This window comes from Bos taurus, chromosome 13, assembly GCF_002263795.3.
Source record: "Bos taurus isolate L1 Dominette 01449 registration number 42190680 breed Hereford chromosome 13, ARS-UCD2.0, whole genome shotgun sequence".
In the NCBI taxonomy this organism is placed as follows: Eukaryota; Metazoa; Chordata; class Mammalia; order Artiodactyla; family Bovidae; genus Bos; species Bos taurus.
The window spans coordinates 54,354,918-54,372,440 of record NC_037340.1 but is presented as its reverse complement, the minus strand read 5'-3'; the positions used below and the strand labels follow the sequence as shown (position 1 = coordinate 54,372,440).

The 17,523-nt window shown below is 62.0% G+C and overlaps 1 protein-coding gene and 1 non-coding gene across 2 annotated transcripts; one reads left to right on the top strand and one right to left on the bottom strand.

Annotated features, from left to right (window-relative positions):
- Window positions 1-2,084: 2,084 nt before the first annotated feature.
- LOC112449310 (uncharacterized) lies at window positions 2,085-16,887 on the bottom strand. Its single transcript, XM_059892792.1, has 8 exons — window positions 16,715-16,887; window positions 15,953-16,476; window positions 15,647-15,715; window positions 13,818-14,062; window positions 10,432-10,576; window positions 9,043-9,134; window positions 7,741-7,869; window positions 2,085-6,961 (listed from the first exon to the last, which is right to left on the bottom strand). Exons 1-8 carry the CDS (start codon window positions 16,885-16,887, stop codon window positions 6,914-6,916), a joined length of 1,425 nt encoding a protein of 474 aa, XP_059748775.1. The 3' UTR covers window positions 2,085-6,913.
- Window positions 16,888-17,014: 127 nt separating this feature from the next.
- Window positions 17,015-17,101, top strand: MIR124B (microRNA mir-124b). The gene has a single exon (NR_030796.1). It is a non-coding gene; the product is annotated as a microRNA mir-124b (primary transcript).
- Window positions 17,102-17,523: the final 422 nt, after the last annotated feature.

Sequence of the window (17,523 nt, the reverse complement as noted above, 5' to 3'; positions counted from 1 at the left end):
ACCCTATGGACTGTAGCCCACCAAGCTCCTCCATCTATGGGATTTTCCAGGCAAGACTCAGAGAAGGGTATTAAAATCTCCGGCAATGACCGTGGGTTTGTCTATTTCTCCTGTCAGTTACGCTGATTTTGCGTCACGTATTTGAAGTTGCTGTGGGGTACCATGTGTGTGTGATTTGTGTCTTCCTGGTAGAAGCAGTGTCCTGAGACCACTATGAGAAACCAGAGACCCACTTAGAAGGTCAAGAAGATGCTACACCTGCACAGCCTCGTCTAAGCCTCCCAGATGAGGCCGCGCCGTAGCTATCAGACGAGGAGAGCAGGGTGGCAGGTCGGGTCACGGCTTCAGGGTCACATGGCTGGTGAGGTGTGAAAGGCAAGGTGCCCCTGGAGCCTACATCAGAGACCACCCTCCTGAGCCACCGTGGGAGCGGCCAGCCCCTCCTGCCTCCCTTCGGCCGCTGCTTCAGTTTCAGGTTCCAACCTGCGGCCACATCTCAGGGCGTTTCCGGAACCCACAGCCCAGCACCGAGGCCTCAGCCTCAGCCTCACCTTCCCTGGCCTCCGTGCGCAGGGATTTGCTGTAATCGCACAAATATTCTGTTTGGCAGAAAGCAGGTTTGCATGATCCCCAGCAGCTGATGAGAATATTGAATTCGTGTGTGTTCCTGGGAGCTCTCCAGGGACTTGAGAATTGCTGGGAATGACTCACTTTCTATCTCAGCCCCTCGACGTCGTGTGAAGCCAGCAAGGACGGAGGGGAGATAGCATCACGGATCCACCCACAGAGTTTTGGTTCCGGGCAGACTGTCAGTCAGGTCCCGGCTAGGCTCAGGCTCTGTGGTCCGCTCTGTGTGGTCAGCTCAGATATGTCCATCCAGGTGGCCTGGGGTCCACCAGGAAGCCTTGAGACGCCCCCTCGGCCTGAACATCCTTCGAGACAGGTGTGAAACAAATAAGCTGAAGTGGAAACATGAACCCAGAGAACCCACTATTTCAGAGCCAGATGTTTCTGTAACAAGAAGATGATCTGTGAGAGGCTCCCTAAGGGGCGAGGGGGCATGAGTGGGTGCAGATGCCCGGGTGGGGAGGCAGGGCTCCCCTTGCCACGGGCTGAATCACATCCCGGTAGGTTCTGCTCACGTCCTGGATTCCAGTGCCTGTGACGAGATCTTATATGGAACTAGGGACTCTGCAGGTGTAAAAAGATGAGGCCACAGTGGAGGCAGTGGCCCTAAATCCAGTGACTGCTGTTTTCATGAGGAGGGGGCTTCAGAGACACACACACAGGGAAACTCCACGGAGGCAGAGATGAGAGGGAGGTGGCCTCAAGCCCAGCGACATCTGTGCCCCAGAAGCTGGAAGAGGCAAGAAGGACCCTCTCCTGGAGCCTCCGAGGGAGTCTGGCTGCGCAGGGCCAGTGTGGCCTGTGGGGCCTGGCCTTGGCTTACAGGGGCCTGGGGACTTTCAGAGTCTTTCCCACTGATTGGGGTCTGTCTCTGTGGTGAGCACTGCAAGGCCCGCCCGCCTCCCTGTGGGCCCAGGCCACAGACCAGCCCTCATGTGGCCACAGCTCTGGGGCCCCCTCCACCCTGGGAAGGGTGTTGACACCTTGAGGTCAGAACAGGCTGGGGCGCAGAGGTAAGGGGTCACATACGGGCGTCCCACAGAGCGTGCCCTATGACTGTCTGTGGGGTAGGTAGGGCCCAAGGGACAGGTGTAAGCAGGTTTGGGGAGCCCCGCCCCCCAGCTGGGCTGGGACACACCTGTGGTCTGGATCAGGGAGCAGCCATCACTGGGGTCCCCACAAAGACTGTGCCCTGATTCTTCCCTGAAGGACCGAGAGGAAACAAGGCCATACACAGACAGGTAGCTCGGGGCACCTCTGCCTGGAGAAGGCCCCCGTGCTCCCAGCAGGAGGAACACACAGAAGCCCAGTAGCTGGGCCTCCAGGCCCCGGAGAACACGGCTCCTTGGAGGATCTTGGGCGAGGCCGGTTTCCACCCACGTTGGGGAGACACGCTGGCACCTCGAACACACTCGCCTGCAGTCGGGACACACAGCGCATCAGCCTGGGCAGCTCAATCTGAGGACGCTTTAAGAGGAGCATTTATTTTTAGAGTGTGTTTTTAACTTGATCACAGCAATGCAGGTAAATTGCAATAAAAACAGCGCAATCCCAACAGCAAAGAGCCACTCAGGGGCCTTTTGTTTAAAATAAAGTGCAGAGTGATTTTTGCAATAACACTAGCTTCAAAGGTAAGTAAGCCCAGCCGCAGGGCACCCCCAGTGAGAGACGCCGACCCCAGCTCCTTGGCCCACGAGCTGCCAGGGCTTTCTTTGCCTTGGGGCCCCCTGTCCAGGCTGGTGCCCGGGGCAGAGGCCAGGGCTCTCCAGGCCTCCTCCCAGGAGATCCAGATGGTGCCCATCCAGAGCCTCCCGCAGTCCCTCTGGTCCACGCTGGGACTGTCGGTGTCGTCACAGTTAATAGGGATTAACAAGCAAGGCTGTCCGTGTGACCTGGATGTGCTTGGGCATCGGACTGCAGCCAGACCAGAGCATGCCGCACAGAGGGGACAAAGGCACAGAGACGCTGAGGAACTTGCCTGTGGTCACACAGCAAGCATGCGGGGAGAGGTCCTGGCTGCAGCATGTGTGGCTGCCCCTCACTGTCAACATGAGGGAAGGCACAGGGTCCTCCCCTCAGTGTTCTTTGTGGGGCCTGAGCCAGCCGGAGCTCAGGCCCTGAGGCAGCTTGTCTGGGTCACCCTTCGTGGGGCTGAAGGGAGCGCCCACGTCTCCTCTATCACCTGGCAGATGTGCTGCGGGTGGGGCTGGCACACGGCCAGGCCAGTGAAGCTACCCCCACCCCCCCAAGGCTGACGTCACCACACCTGGGACCTCATCCCACTCCCAAACCCTCCTCTGGTGTGGCCCCCTCAGCTGCCAGCCCCCAGGACACAGCCCTTCCTTGGGAAGCCTTTGTTTTACCATCTCATCCAGGGCTTCTCTGGGAGGCCCTGACCCAGCAAAGTGGGGTTTGGAGCAACTCTTTTCTCCTCGGGGCAGGGGAGGGGGCTAAGGTGGACCCTAGTTCCCTGAGCTGCCCTATCTGGGAGCTGACTGAAGCCTGTCTTTGGGGAGGAGACTCCTGTTTTCTGGTGGACCAGAGTGAGGGGCAGGCACACTGGCTGTGTGACCATGAGCAAGCTCCTCAACCTCTCTGTGCTTTGGCCTCCTCCTGGAGCTTGCAGACGAGCACGTGTGGCTTCAAGAACAAGATCACGGGTGCTGCTGGCCCGGCTGGAGTCAGGTCTGCCCCACAGACGCCCAGCCCCTCAAGGCCTTGCTGAGCTGGTGCTTGCTGCAGGCACTGCTTCCCAGCTTGAATGCAGTCGAGACAGCGATCCCATTTTGCTAGTGGACGGAACTCTGTCTCGTTTGTATTAACAAAGGGCAGCGGTGAGTTTATTATCCATTCGTCCTCTGTGCTGCTGGGACGTGCATCACAAACTGATTGTGGCAAACCATGAGCCAAGGCGCCACGCATGCTGGGGTCTTGGAGCCGCCTTGACGCCCCCGCCAGAGGCGAGGCCACCACGAGGTCGAGAGCCAGTGACAACTAAACTCCGAACACTTTGCCTTTAATTACAGTAAACTAACAAAGATCCCTGAGATGCTCTCATTTTAATAGAATGCAGTGTTATAATTGGTGTCCTACTTTAAGCAATGCAATTTCCCATGACCTGTTTTCCAAATTAACAGAGTAATAAAGGTGTGTGCTGTGGGGGCAGGGGTGGCGTGTGGACCCTGCAAAGGTGCTGGGCCTGAGGCCCCATTCAAAGAGGTGTCTCTTCTTCATGTGTTTGCACACAGAGGTGATGAATTAGGTAAATTTCTCTCCTGTCCCTTCCAAGGAGCCCTGGATTTTAAATCAAAGTCTAGTCAAAGAAAATGAACAAGCATTCATGAAGCTCCATAAAATTACTGCCAAAATCCACAACTCTGGACAAAGCTGTCTGAAACCCTTCTCCTGGCTGGACGGTGCAGCCAGCCACAGGCCAGGAGTGGTCACTGTCCTAGGACTCTCTAGTACCTGAGGGGGTTGCTGCTCTTCTAGGGAGACCCTCCCTCAATGGGCCACGTCCCCTTGGTCCCCTGGACCACCAAGGATGGGGGAAGGAAGGCAGGGGAGGACAAGGAGAGCAGGAGGAAGCAGTGGAGGGGGTGGGTGGCAGGCGGTGGGGAGCAGGGGGATGCAGCTAGAGCACTGCCTCCCCTCCTGTCTGCCCCTTAGTTGGCTGGCCTGAACCTGTCTGCACTGTGGGCAGCCCACGAGGGAACAACCTGGCTGGACAGGAGCCTTTGGGGTGCTGATGGGGGCAGGAAGCATCAGGACTCAGTTTCCCCATCTATAAAATGGAGGGTTGGGGGTGGGCAGGACCTCTGCCTGGAAGGCTGCAGGGAGGATCCAGGGAAACAGCAAAAAACTGCCCCTTCTTCCCCTCTCCCATCTCTCTCCCTCTATTTTCTGGAGACCACCATCCCTAAGCCTCTACCGCTCCCCCCAGAACTTCTGGGCCAAACCCTGCCCCCTCATCAATACCTCCCTTCCCACCCCCAGCTCTCAGCCCCTGCCCAGTTCCCCGTGGTGACCAGCAGCTCTACTTAGAGGAAAATCAGGGCTCAGCAGCTCCCAGCTGGCTGCTCCCAGCTCCCGTCTCCCTGACCTTGGGTTCCACTATCTAAAGGGATGTCCTAGTTAATCCCACCCTGAGCTGGATTAATTTCCAGAGATAAGCCTCAGATTCAGTTCTCTCACTGCACTGCTGGTGGTGGCAGTCAGGCTGGTGCAGTCCCGGGGGAGCGGGAGGTATTAAGTGAAGACCAGCTCCCCAGAGATGGCCAGGGCTGCTGGCCGTCCACTCCCCTCATCTGCTGGCTGCCAACTGATGGCAGGAGCGTCCCAGCACCAGACTGCTCATGGCAGGCAGCACGGGCCCCCTTGGAGCCCAGAGTGATGAGCTCCAGCCTCCAGGCAGCTCTTTCCTGGTCCTCCTTGGGGCATTTAGAGCTCCTGGCCCCTTGGGGGCTCTGGAAGGACTCTTGACCGCTCTCAGTATGAGAGTCACTCATGGCTGCTCACGGGGGTCTGGGCTCTGACCGCTGGTTAGAAACTAGACGGCCAAGGCCACATGCTGGCCGCTGGACAACTTTCCCCCAGGCTGAGCACAGGCCTGGAGACACCCTGCCTATGGTCCTTGTTGCACAAGGGCTGGGGTGAGCAGACATCCACCCTACCCTGCTGATTTCTGTCTTCACCAGTGACACTCCAGGTGGCAGGGGGCAGCTCACCAAGACGTTAAACTCTGCAGGGATACTGCTCCCCCAAATGGGCAAGAGCAGTGCTGGGCGGAGGAGCTGCTGGACTTGTCCCTAGGGCTGGTGGGCAGCCCCTGGGCCCCTGCCAGAGGGACAGATGCCAGAGGGTGCAGGGCGTGGCTGCGGGAGGCCACCCCTTCCCAGAGCCATGAGGAGATGCTCTCCTGGCAGAGCTTTGGCTACAGGTGTGGAACCACCTCCTCTCTGCATGGGGTGGGGCGGGGAGACTGGAGGAGGAGGTGCCTCTCCCTGGAGAAGCAGAAGGAAGGAAGAGGCTGGTGTCCTGGTGTCCTGCGTCCTTCCCAGGGGCATGTGGGACCACTGCTCCCAAAGAGGGTGCCTCTCAGCCTGCACACAGACCCACCCGTACCTGCCAGGGGAGAACACAGCGGCAGCTACAGAACAGCCAGCTGTGGGGCCACTGGCAGCTCTGGCTCCCCTAGCCCAGCATGCCCCCATTCCCACACTTGTAGGAGGACTGACCTGTCACTGACCAGCGCCCACCATCAGGGCGTCCTGCCCTCAAGCTCCTCTGTGCTGCAGCTTCCCAACACACCTTATTTCCACGGTGACGCTCCTCGGTCTGTGCCACCTCTCTCCCTCAGTGTTTGTGCATCCCAGGGTGCGGGCTGGGCGCCCGGCAGGAAGAGCGTGTGAAGTGACCGCCAGCTGCACCCTGAACACACCGGCGGCGCAGGGACACCTGACGGCAGGGGTTCCCCGCCCCGGGCACCATAAGCCACGTGGTCCTGGGGTCCCTACTTCCTCCTTTGGAGAACCAGAGAGGCTGGTGCCACGGCTGGTCCTCTGAAGCCCGTCTGACCCCACTGAGGGGCGACCAGCCACTGGCCACTGTCCACACTCCCGAGGGGCCCTGCAGCTAAGGAGTGGGGAAGGGTGTGTCAGACCCTCTCAGGCCCCTCACTCTCTCCTTAACCTCCAAACACCACAGACCGTCTCCCCTGTGGGGCCCACAATTCTCTATACACCGCTTCTGGGGCAAGGGGTCCTCGTGCAGACTCCAGCCATTCCAGGCCCTTCCTCCCTGCCTTTCTCACACTCTCTCTCTGGGATACTCTGCCCCCTGCCTCTCCAAGTCTCCTGGACTGTCCAGGACACCCACCCACCCTCACACTCAGGTGCACCCAGGACCATGGGCCCCTGCGCTGCTCACACTGCCCACCCAGGCCCTCCCAGGGACCCAACCCCAAGCCCTGGAGAAGGCCTTGAGGGCTGCCTTTCAAGGGCTTTTCAGCAGAGCCCACCTCCCTTCTCTCCAGCCCTCCTTACTCCCTGGGGCAAGCCCCTCCCTCAACACCAGGAACCTGGGCTGACAGCGCCCCAACTGATGGAAAACCATGCACCCTGCTCCTTCCAGGACGTGCTGAAATACCCTCACCCACCACCATCCAGATGGGAGCACAGCCCCTGCCAACAGGATGGCGTTCTCAGGACAGCCAGGGAGAAGCGGAGGGAGGGTTCCCAGGATCCGAGCACCCAGCAGGAACTGACCTGGGGCTTCTCCACAGCAATCACACCGTCACCTGGTTCTCAGTCGGAGGTGCAAATGCGTCTGCCTCCTGGCTCACAAAGTGCGTCTGTATCAGCTGGGACCATGACCTCTGGGTGCACCTCACTCACGCACACGAGCATGCACACTCACACACACTGTTCAGAGGAGGTGGGGTGTCAGAAATGTCTGCCCTGTGCACACGCAGGAAGTTTGCCCCGCGGTGATGCTGAGTAGATGTCAGTGGTTGACTTTGGGTCCAAAGCCTCTGATTTCTTGATCCCGATGAACCGCTGACATCAAAGAATTAAGTTCCCTGATGTCCCCAAATAAAGGAAACTTAACAAATTTCCAGAATGTTGGTTGCAATTTCTCACCCACCTCCTCCCACGAGGAAAATGGTGGCCTTGCCTCAAGTCTTTTTGGAAATTAGAACCAGACTCCCACCCACACCCGCTGTGGCCAGTGGGCCCCTCGAGTTCCCGTGGGCTGCCTGCTCTGGGGGGTGGTGACCGCTGCTTCCACTCCCTGCTTCTTGCACACTCGCTCACAGATACTTGTACACCTGTGTGTGCACATCCAGCACAGACATTTGCACCATCAGCCTAGGGTTTATCTGCAGGGGCTTGAAGTGAAAAGGGAAGAAGGGGAGACCCGCCAGATAACCAGCCAGGGGTTGCCATGGCATCTCCTAGACCGCCGCTGGGCCAATCCGGGCCAAGCGCGGGCTGGCGTCCTGCACGCAGCGGAAGAGGCGTGTGTGACCTGCACCGCACACACGCACTCACGCAGGCGCACACGCAGGCGCACAGGCTGAACGCAGAGCTCTGGCTCACGAAGAGAGCGCACCTCATGAATATTCATCAGGCTGATGGAGGCAAAGCCAATCAACCACTTGGCAGCTCGATTTTTCCTGGATCCACTCTTCTCTTTGATCGCTGGCCGTCTGGGGGCAGGCTCTGAGGCTCTCCACCCAGCCTAGGGGAGGGGGTCCACAGGGTTAGACCCCTTTGCCCTTGCCAGACCTAGCCCTGGCAGAGGGCGTCCCCGCAGTCTTTCAGTCGGCCATCTGGTCCCCTCGCAGGATTCCAGTTCCCACCCAGGGCCCAAGCACAGTGAAGTGGACTTTTTGAAGGAAGCGTCCACCTGTCCACCCCCTCTCTTACTTCACAATATCTGACTGGGGCAGAGACACAGCAGTGACCCCAGCCTTGGCCAGCCTCTCCAGTGTCACCCCAGCCATTTCCCAGAGCCCCAGCTTGTCTCAGTCAAGGTCCCCACAAAGCAGAGCCTGAGGCAAGGGTTATATACCCCAAGGGCAAGGGCCACAACCGCTACAAAGGAGCTCTGTGGGAGGGGCCTGGGGGTGGGGGTGACTGTGGACCATCACCTCTGGGTGTGTGGCCAGGCATCCCAGCTGGATGCCCAGAGGGCAGGACTCCTCTGGAAAGTCTTGAGCAGCCCTCAGAGGAGGGTGGGTTGTGTGCCTGCTTCCCTTGCATCCCTCCCTCTGTGGTCCAGGTCCACCCGTCAAGAGCCCACCCTCTGCCTCCATGCATGCTCTTTGGGGCCACTGGGGAAGTCAGGGCCCTCCCACTCCGAGTCTGGGCAAGCTGTCTCTTGAGCTCATCAAGCGCATGGTGCTGAGTCCTGCTCACTGCCCCGTGGGCTCTGAGCACTGGGTTGACCCACCACCAGCCTGCACACTCTGCTTCTCCCCATCCTGCCCAACCTCCAACCTGGGCCAGGGCGGAGGTGGGTGCCTGGCATGGAGGTGGGCAGGAACCCACCCACACTGACTAAAGGGCAGCTCAAGGATGCAGGTGGCATCCAGAGGAGACAGGTGGAGGGGAAGCCACATACCAGCTTGCCTGCCACCGAGATGGAGGAAAAGGTCTCTGGGCACTCAGGACCAACCACACCCGGGAGAGGATGCTTGGGCATATGGGCCTGTGTGCTGAGCTCCCTGACCAGCCACAGGCCCCAGGGGTCACTGCAGCATCTTAGCTTCAGTTCTCTCAGCAAGAGAAACTCACAGACCCTGCCAGTGTGGTCAGATAAGCCTTCCTGTGCCCAGTTCAAAGAGAAAATAGGCACAGCCTCCACGAATGCTCTACCTGAGCCCTCCCTGGGCCCCAACCTGAGCCCTACCTGAGCTGGGTACTCTGTCGCTCCCCCATTTGCTGTCCTGCTGCAGCCAGGGGGCTGACCACTTTTCTGCGCCTTGGCTGTCAGGCTTCCAGCTGGATCCAGGTAGGAAGAGAGGCAGGAGTTATGGTGGCCCCCGCCCCTCCCTGCCTGTCTGCTTCCTCCACCTCGGCCCCTCCCCTGGCAGCTGCCCACTCCCTGCCCTCCCCTGACCCTCAGGCCAGGGCCGGTTGCAGCTTGTGCATCTCTGAGTCCCCCAGAGATCAACTCCTTGCATCTGGTGCCATAGGGCCCAATGCCAGCCCCCAAGTGAGGAGGTTCACGTGGTCCGTCTTCAAGGAGCACACTGAGGGGTCAAGGAAGGTGCTGGCAGGTAAACACAACACAGACCCACCTCCTACATTGGGGTCAAGGGGGTTACTCAGAGTGGGCACCAGTCCTGCAGTTCTGGTGGCAGCTGGGCACTTGGGTCTCACCCTGGAGGGGAGCACTGTATGCAAACTGCTAAGCTGGTGAGGGCTGAGAGGACGGGGTCCTAGTTGAGGGTGGCAGCTGGTGGGGGATTACACTGCAGAGGACAGTGGACAGGCTGGGTGACAGACTAGGGCAGGGGGAGAGGGCTGGGGCTGTGGAGACCTGTCCTGGCCAGCACTGCGGGGCAGACGCCCCAGGCTGGGGTGGCAGGGGGGACAGGAGTCCTGAGGCCCAGCCAAGCTGTGGGGTGGGGTGCCAGACAGCCATGAAGAGTCCTGGAGGGCCCCATATCCCCCTCCTCATCTCGTAGACGGGTCCAGCAGGGACCTCCCCAAGGCCCAGGGGAAGTTAGCAGCCCAGAACTCTCCTGAAGCCTGCAGGTACGGTCACTGTTGGACTGAGGTGGTGCACAGGTTACAGTCCAGGGGGTTTTCCAGGTGTTTGGAAAGCGGCCCCTCACCAATAATCCCCTGAATTCCTGCCACCCAGAGTATGAGGGGTGATGCCAGAGCTTTATATGAGCTGGAAAGGTGCCTCTCAAAAGCCCAGGGAAGGATCTGGAGGTCCCCACACTTTGTGGCTGGCTGTGGGTATGCTTCTGCCCCTCTCAAACGAAGGGTGGGCCGATGACCAGAGAGAGGGTCATTTCAAAAAAGACTGGGCACCATCCATGGGTAAAGACACCCTGGCCGTCTGGGCAGCACCCTGGACAGCTCCCTGCCCAGCTCCCTGCCCACTGCCCAGCCACAGGCACTTTCTGGGGGTCCTGTCTCCTCCTACCTGGGGTCCATCAGGATCTCCAAGGCAGAGCCAGGTCAAACTGGCATCCTTGGGGAGGGTTTGACAAGGAGAGAAAGTCACCACCCCCTTCACCCCTGAGGTCATGCATGGGGGTACAGAAGGTGGCAAATCACTTACCCCCAGAGGCTCCTGTCCTGAGGCTGCCAGACCTCTGATGGGCCACATTCTGGGACTCCCCATAGGCCCAATTTTGGTCATCTGCTTTCTCCTTGCTCCTCACCCAGTCCTGGTGGAAACTAGGTGCCCTTGGAACACCTGGGGCCTTCCAAACGGGAGGAAACAGGGTTCTGAACAAGCTCCCCAGGACCATCTTACTTCAGACATGTGCAATCATTAACACATTAGTCTTACACAAATAAAATGGCTGCCATGCCCTTGTCCTCCAGTTTAGAACTCCACCATTAGTGGGAAACCACTACCCCTTGTCTCAAATAAACATTCACCCTGAAATGCACACAAACAGACTCCTGGACTCCACACCAGCCCACGGGTGGCTGAAGGCTCTGAGTAACACGATGACTGATGACCAGCTTCCCCTCCCCCACCTGCACCCCAGGATACTCCTACCAAGCAACCCCAGGCCCCTAGTGTAGGCCCCCAGCCCCCAAGTCTGAGCAGCCCCTCTGCATTCCCACCAGCATGCTCCTGCCCCTCTCCTGGGGCACACAGCATTGGTCCAGCATCTGTCCCCTACTGCTGACCACTGCAGCACACCCACCTACATCCCCTGGGCTCTTGTATCCTCCCCACCAATCCCGGGGGTAAACACTGGCTGGACAGGAGGGTCTTTTTTCCTGGGGACCATAGCTTGTCCTCTCCTCCCCTTCATCCCTCTGCCACTCTCTCACTTCCCAAGGCCTGGTGGGAAGTTCCACCTGTTTCCCCCAGCAGGGGACACTCCCTATGACACATCCTGGAGGGTGGGGGCAGACCTGAAGAGGGCAGCAGGAAAGTGCTCCTGTCCCTGAGAGGAGGCAAGTCTGAGAGGCTGGAGAGAGGTGTGGGTCAGGGAGGAAAAGGAGCCAGACGCTCAGAGGTGGAGGGAGGTGGGGGAACAGAGGTGGGGGCAGGGGGCAGGACAGAGGAAGCAGAGAAGGAGGGAGAAATGGGGGGTGGTGCAGAGAGAGATGGAGACACACAGATCTGAGAGACCCAGAGACCAAGGGGAAAGAGTTCGCCTGGAGGCAGAAGAACTGGGACTAGAGACACAGCAGTTCGGGTGGAGGAGGCAGAGACCGAAGGAGTGCACAGCAGAAGGCCACTCTGGTACCCCCGCACCATGCTGTGTTCAAGGCTGCCAGAGGCCCAGATCCGAGCCAAGCCATGGCAGTCTTTCGGAATCTAGGCCTGGGCCGGCCCCAGCTGGGATGCTGCTGGGGTGGACTCCTTGCTGGGGCCTCTGGGAGCTGAGGGAGAAGGGGGCACACGGGGTGCCCTGGGGCAGAACTGCCTCCTCACCTCTGAGACGGGGAGGGGACCTTGGTGGGGACAGGCCCGCCCCTCTCCCAGGCTGTGGACAGAGGCGGTGGGGACAGGCAGAGCCCCTACCAGTGCAGACTTGAGACAACCTGGGCCCTGGGCTGGGCTCATCATCCCACCATCACCCTGCCTGTCTGAGGAGACAGCCAAGTGGGGCAGGGGTCTGATGGAGGGAGGCCTCAGGGCCAAGGAAATCAGTCCCTGCTCCCAGCTCTCCAAGGAGGCCCAGGCATTCTAGTCCAGGGGATCCTGCTCCCATGGGGTCCTGCATGCCCTGGTGGGCTGGGCCCCTGCAGCCAGGCAGAAGGGGCTCAGGGCTGGTGTGGAGGCTCTGCAGGCCCTGGAGGAACCCCAGGGAGACTAGCCCCCAGGCTGCTCCTGTCCCGACTTGGTCTGTGCTTTCTTGAGGGCAGCAGAGGCAGCAAGCCCTCACCCTCATCTTCCCAGGGGCACTTTGCTGACACTAGACCCCTAGGCGGGGTGAGTGGGGGACAGCCTGGGACCCCTCCCCACAACACGCCTTCTGGGACCTGGGCTGGGCCTGGGGACAACAGGGGCTGCTCCGCTGCCAGGATGCAGCTGGCAGGAGGAGGGCAGCCAGCCCAGAGCAGGGGAGAGTGGCTGGGTGACCAAGGAGGCACCTGAAACCTCAGGGAGGTCGGGCAGGGGCGCCGGGGGAACAAAAGGCCCCTTCCTCCCACTGGCCAGGCTTCGGCCAGCACCCCTCACACCGTGCCCTGCCTGGGACTCTGCACTGGCCTCCACTGTGCCTGACTGTCCAGGTGCGCCACTCACCTGGCCTCCTGACCACCACCCTCGGCATGCACAGCCCGATGACCCAGCAGGAGAGGTGCACCTCTGGGCCTGCTGGGCGCTCCTCCACCGGTCCCTCCTTGTGGAGCTGGACCAGCTGGAGCCGGGGAGGAAGGAGAAGGGGCGGGAGCCGGGAGAGGGGCTGCAGCCTTATTTCCATGCTGGCCCCCGAGCCCCGCCCACTGTGCGCCGCCGGCTAACAATCGCAGTCTTTGTGGTGGCCTTGCTCCCGCCCTCGCCCTCCGCACTCAGGCGTGGCGGGCGTCCGGCCCCCCACCCACTTCAAAGGGTGAAGGGAGGAACCCCTCCCATCGGGCCCCATCCAGACCTAAGCATAGGGATGGGAACAGAGACCTAGCCTCTACGCTGTGGGGGCTCGCGCTGCACCTGCTCTCAGCACACCCCGAAGTCATACAGGGAGAAGCCACTGGTCGGTGCCCTGGGAGCACATAGGGGGCGGAAGAGGCCCCAGAAGTGTCCTGACGGGGGCTGGGGGGGGTCCCTTCTGGGGGTGGGACCCCTCCCCCAACGGCATCAGGCACCTGCTCCGTGTGGAGGGAAGAAGGGAATGAGCGGGAGCCAGGAGCTTCCCTGGGGGTGTTAGGGGGACCAGGGCCTCGCTGCAGGGGTAGGTCTATATGGGGGCCTCTGAGGTCCCTGGACCACAAGCCGGAGCTTGGAAGCAGTGGACCATGCCCAAGACATGGTTCAGAGCAGGGCTGAACCGTGAGCAGGGCTTGGCCTTGGCACCCTGAAGCCCTGTGCCTGCAAACTGTCCCCCTCCTTCAAGCTGAGGCTCTCAGCCTCCCCGTCCCAGGCTACATCTGCCCTGAAGGCCCCTGCAGCTGGCCTCCAGCCTCTCCCTACTCCCTTCAGGTCCCAGGCCCCGTTCCCCTTCCTCTCCCACCTTGGATCCAGGGCACAGTCAAGGGTCGAGGGGCCGAGAGCCAGTGGTTCCCAGCGGTGCCGCGGCCCCTCCCCTTTCTAGAGGAATGACAGGCCTCGCACCCAGGAGGGGCGGGCGGTGTGACGAGGAAGCCGGAGCGGAAAGGGCGGGGGTTCCTCCCTGGTTTCTGTGGATTTGTTTAATCCCACGTTATTCGAAGCCTTTCACGGTGGCGGAGGGAAGGGGAGGGGAGGAGGAAGGGGGTCTCGGCTGCATCCCTCCCTCCCTCCTCCCTGCCCCCGCCCTGCAAAGCCACCTGACCCACCTCCAAGTTGCTTTTGTGCGCATGGAGGCAGTAGCTCGGAACCCGGAGCACTGAGCAATCGGCCACGCATCTCCTCGCGCCCTCCGCTGGGAGCCAGGAGCCCCTGCCCCGATCCGTGGAGCTGGCAAATAAACGAATCCACAAACCCAAATTCTCGGTGTGCTGGGCGGAAGCGGCAGCGTGGGCAGCGGCGCAGAGACGGTTCGGGTATGGCTGGGCTGGGGTGCGGTGAGGCCGGCCGGCACCTGAGGAGCCAAAAGGACCCAGCGGGGGTCTAGCAGCCGTGAGTTGACTTCTACAGAACCTTCAGGGGCTTCAGGGCCACCAAGAAGGTCCCCACCAGGCTGACGCAGGAGGACGGGCAGGGCAGGAAGTCTTTTCTCATCCAGCACCCACCCCTTGCCCAAGGCGACCCTTCCTCCTGCGGGCCAGAGCTGGGGGCCACGGGTACCTGGGAATGGAAGAAGGGGTGAGCCTTAGGCTCCGTGGGTGGGTGCTCGGGATCCCAAGAGCAAATACTGTAGGCTGTTTTGGGGTTGCACAGAAAGCTGATCTGATCCAAGGCATGGGGCACACACCCCCACCTTACCTGCCTGGGGAGAGATCTGAGGGGAGTCAGAATGGAAGTGCTCAGCCAGAGAAAAGAGCAGGCCTCAGAAGGCTGGTGATCCTCTCTTGGCTCTGGGTGGAGCCAGTCTGGTACAAAGGGGAATCTGAAGGAAGATTTGGGATCCATAAACCTGAGGAGCCCTCCCCCATAGAATGCAGACAAGCTGCAGGGAGCTGGAAGTCAGATCCGACCACTTCTCATCCAGGAAATCAAAGGAGGAGGGCAGAAGTATGCCCCAACCCTTCTAGGGAGAAGATGGGAGTGGGGTGAAAAAAGTCCAGAGGCGAGGCCGGGCAAGATGAGACTGGGGTTTGGGGCTCTGTTTCAACACCATGGACAGCGGCCCCCGCTGCCTGTGGGGATGCGCCTCAGTTGTGTTAGAGGCTGCAGTCAACGCAGTCTCTGCCGGCTGCCCTGCGTCCCCCGCCCTTCACCCCTGCCAGCAAGCATCAGGCCTGGGCTGGCTGTGGCTGGGAACCCAGCAGGCTTGGGATTTTACTGGATGTTGGGCTGAGGGAGGCAGTTTGCACCCCATGCAAGGGAGAAGGGCCACTCCCGACTCCAGCAAAGGGCAAGGAACTGCAGCTGGGAAGGGCCCTATGTGACAGCCATCCTGGCGGATTGAGGACCCGCGTGGAGGGGCGGGGGGAGCGCACAGCAGCCCTGAGTGCCGGCCCTGGTCGCTTTTGCTGCCCTGGGGCTCCTGCAGTGCTGGAGAGGGCCAGCAGGGAGGGACAGGACCTCATGTCCAAGGTGGGAGGGTCAGCAGGCTCTGCTCTGAGGCAGATGGCACAGGGGTTGTGTGGGCCTGAAGAGGGGCCTGTTGGCCGGGCCTGGGCCTGAGGCTCCTTCACCGTCTGCACTGAAACAAAGGCCAGTGGGGAGGCCTGAGGAGGTCTGGCTTCGGGGAGCCACTGGTCCTTGGCCTGAGAGGTTCGAATGAGGCTCAGCCCTCAGGACTCTAAGGACAGGGTGTGAATGAGGCCTTGAGGTGTTGCCTGTGAATCCGCGGCCCGTGGACCCCGGACGAGAACACCCCACCCCACAGACACAGCAAGGAGAGTGATCTTTGATGGGGTGTCTATCTCCCTCCTCCAGATAACTACCCAGTGGGCCGCTCCGAGCTCTGGGCTCCCGAGCCTTCCTTTCCTGTGGGGGCTGCAGGCGCTGTGGGTAGTGACGATGTGCGCCTTATGGGGGAAAGACTGGAAGCGCGAACCTGCGGCGCAGGCCGTGCGGAGGTGCGTCTGCGTGTGAGACCAAGCCGTGTGCAGCCGAGGCGTGGTTGCTGGTTGTCAACGTGCACTCAGAGGGGCTGCGGCCGCGGGGCTTCAGGAGGAGCGTTCGCGTGGGTGCGGGAGGGGCACGGGAGGGTCCTGGTGTGTGTGTGGATGAGAGAGACACGTTCCCGTGGGTAGACGTGCGGCCGCGGGGCGCCGGGGACGGTCGAGGGCGCTCGAGGGCGGCGTCCGTGTTAACGGAAGAGCGCGCGGAGCTCGACACGGCGAGTGTGCGCGGGAGGCACCGGGCGCGCAGTGCGTGTATGCGCGTGTGCGCGGCGCGCGTGCCCCGCAGTTCTCAAGGACACCTCGGGGAGGCGGCGACGGAGCCGGTGTCCGGGTGACGTCACCGCGCGCCCCAGTGATAATCGCCCGGTGCCCGAGCCGAGCACGGATACGCGCGGGGGCAGCTGCGGCGGCGGCGGGCGTGGGACAGTCGCTCCTGGGCCGGCCCGGGTGAGCAGGAGCTGGGCGCCCGCCGCGCTGAGCCCGTTGACGGTCGGCTCCCAGCGGGCCCGTGGAGCTCAGGGACTTCCTCGGCTCCTTTTGCGGCGTCCCCGCGCTCTCCGCCCCGGGCAGCCGCGTCCGGGGCCCGCGAGGCGCGCGGGGCCGGAGGAGGAGGCGGAGGCGGCGGAGGCCGAGGAGCGACAGGAGGCGGCTGCAGCTCCCGCCTTGGACGGGTAACTGCGCTCGGGGCCGGGCCGGGACAAGTCCCGCGAGCGCCTTCTCCGTGTCTTCCCGGCTTTCTCTCCACCAATGGCTCGAGCGTCTCGCGGGTACCGGCGCGTGGGGAGGGCGAGCTCGCTGGGCTGTAAAAAGAGACTGGCTTTCCTTTCTGAGCATCGAGATTTTCTTTTAGCCGCTTTCGTAACGCGCTCGCTGGTCGTGCCGGGTGGGGGCTCTGCGGGGGAGGTCGCTGCGGAGAAGCTCGAGCCGCTTTGCCGGAGCGGGCACCGCACCCCTCGGCGGCCCGCGCCAGGCGGCCGGGCGCGCACTCGCTCGCTCACCCTGTCGCCTCCAGCGCCTCCTTGCCCGCGATTCCGCGGGGTGCCAGGTTCCGGGGACGCCCGAAGGGCTTGCTTGGGCCCCCTCCCTGCTGCGGAAGGGGAAGAAGAGTGGGCTCTTCGGAGTTGGGGGCGGATCCAGGCTGGAGTCCGAGGAGGCACAGTCGGCGTAGCATAGCGCCCCCGCCCCGCGCGCCCCGCGGCGAAGACGCCGGAGCGTTCGCGCCCTTCGGGCAAGGACCCACCGCGAACCGGAGCCGCTGCCCCGACCCGGGCCGGGCCGCTCGCCGCCCGCTGCAGCCCTGAGGGCCCCTCTGCGTGTTCACAGCGGACCTTGATTTAATGTCTATACAATTAAGGCACGCGGTGAATGCCAAGAGAGGCGCCTCCGCCGCTCCTTTCTCATGGAAATGGCCCGCGAGCCGGGCCGGCGCGGTGCCCCTCCCGCGGGAGGAAGGCTAGCCCGGCCCCCGGCGGCCCCTCGCGCCGCGGACAAATCCGGCGAACAATGCGCCCTCCCAGAGGGCGGCCCAGCTGCCGGGCCGGGGACCTGGCCGCGGGACACAAAGGGACCCGCACGCCGCGGGCGTTGCGGGGCGGGTGGGGGCGGCCGAGGGGGAAGCCTGCGGCCCAGACGAGGCTGCGGCCACGTGTACCCGCAGAACAGAGCGTCCAGAGGGCAGCGAGAACCGGGAAACAAAGGGAGGGTCCGCGGGGGGCGGCAGAGTGGGGGGTGGGCGCTGGCGGCAGCGGCGGTGGGGGACTGAGAGCGGTGAGGAGTCGGCGGCCGCGCGGGCTGGGTTTGGGGAGGT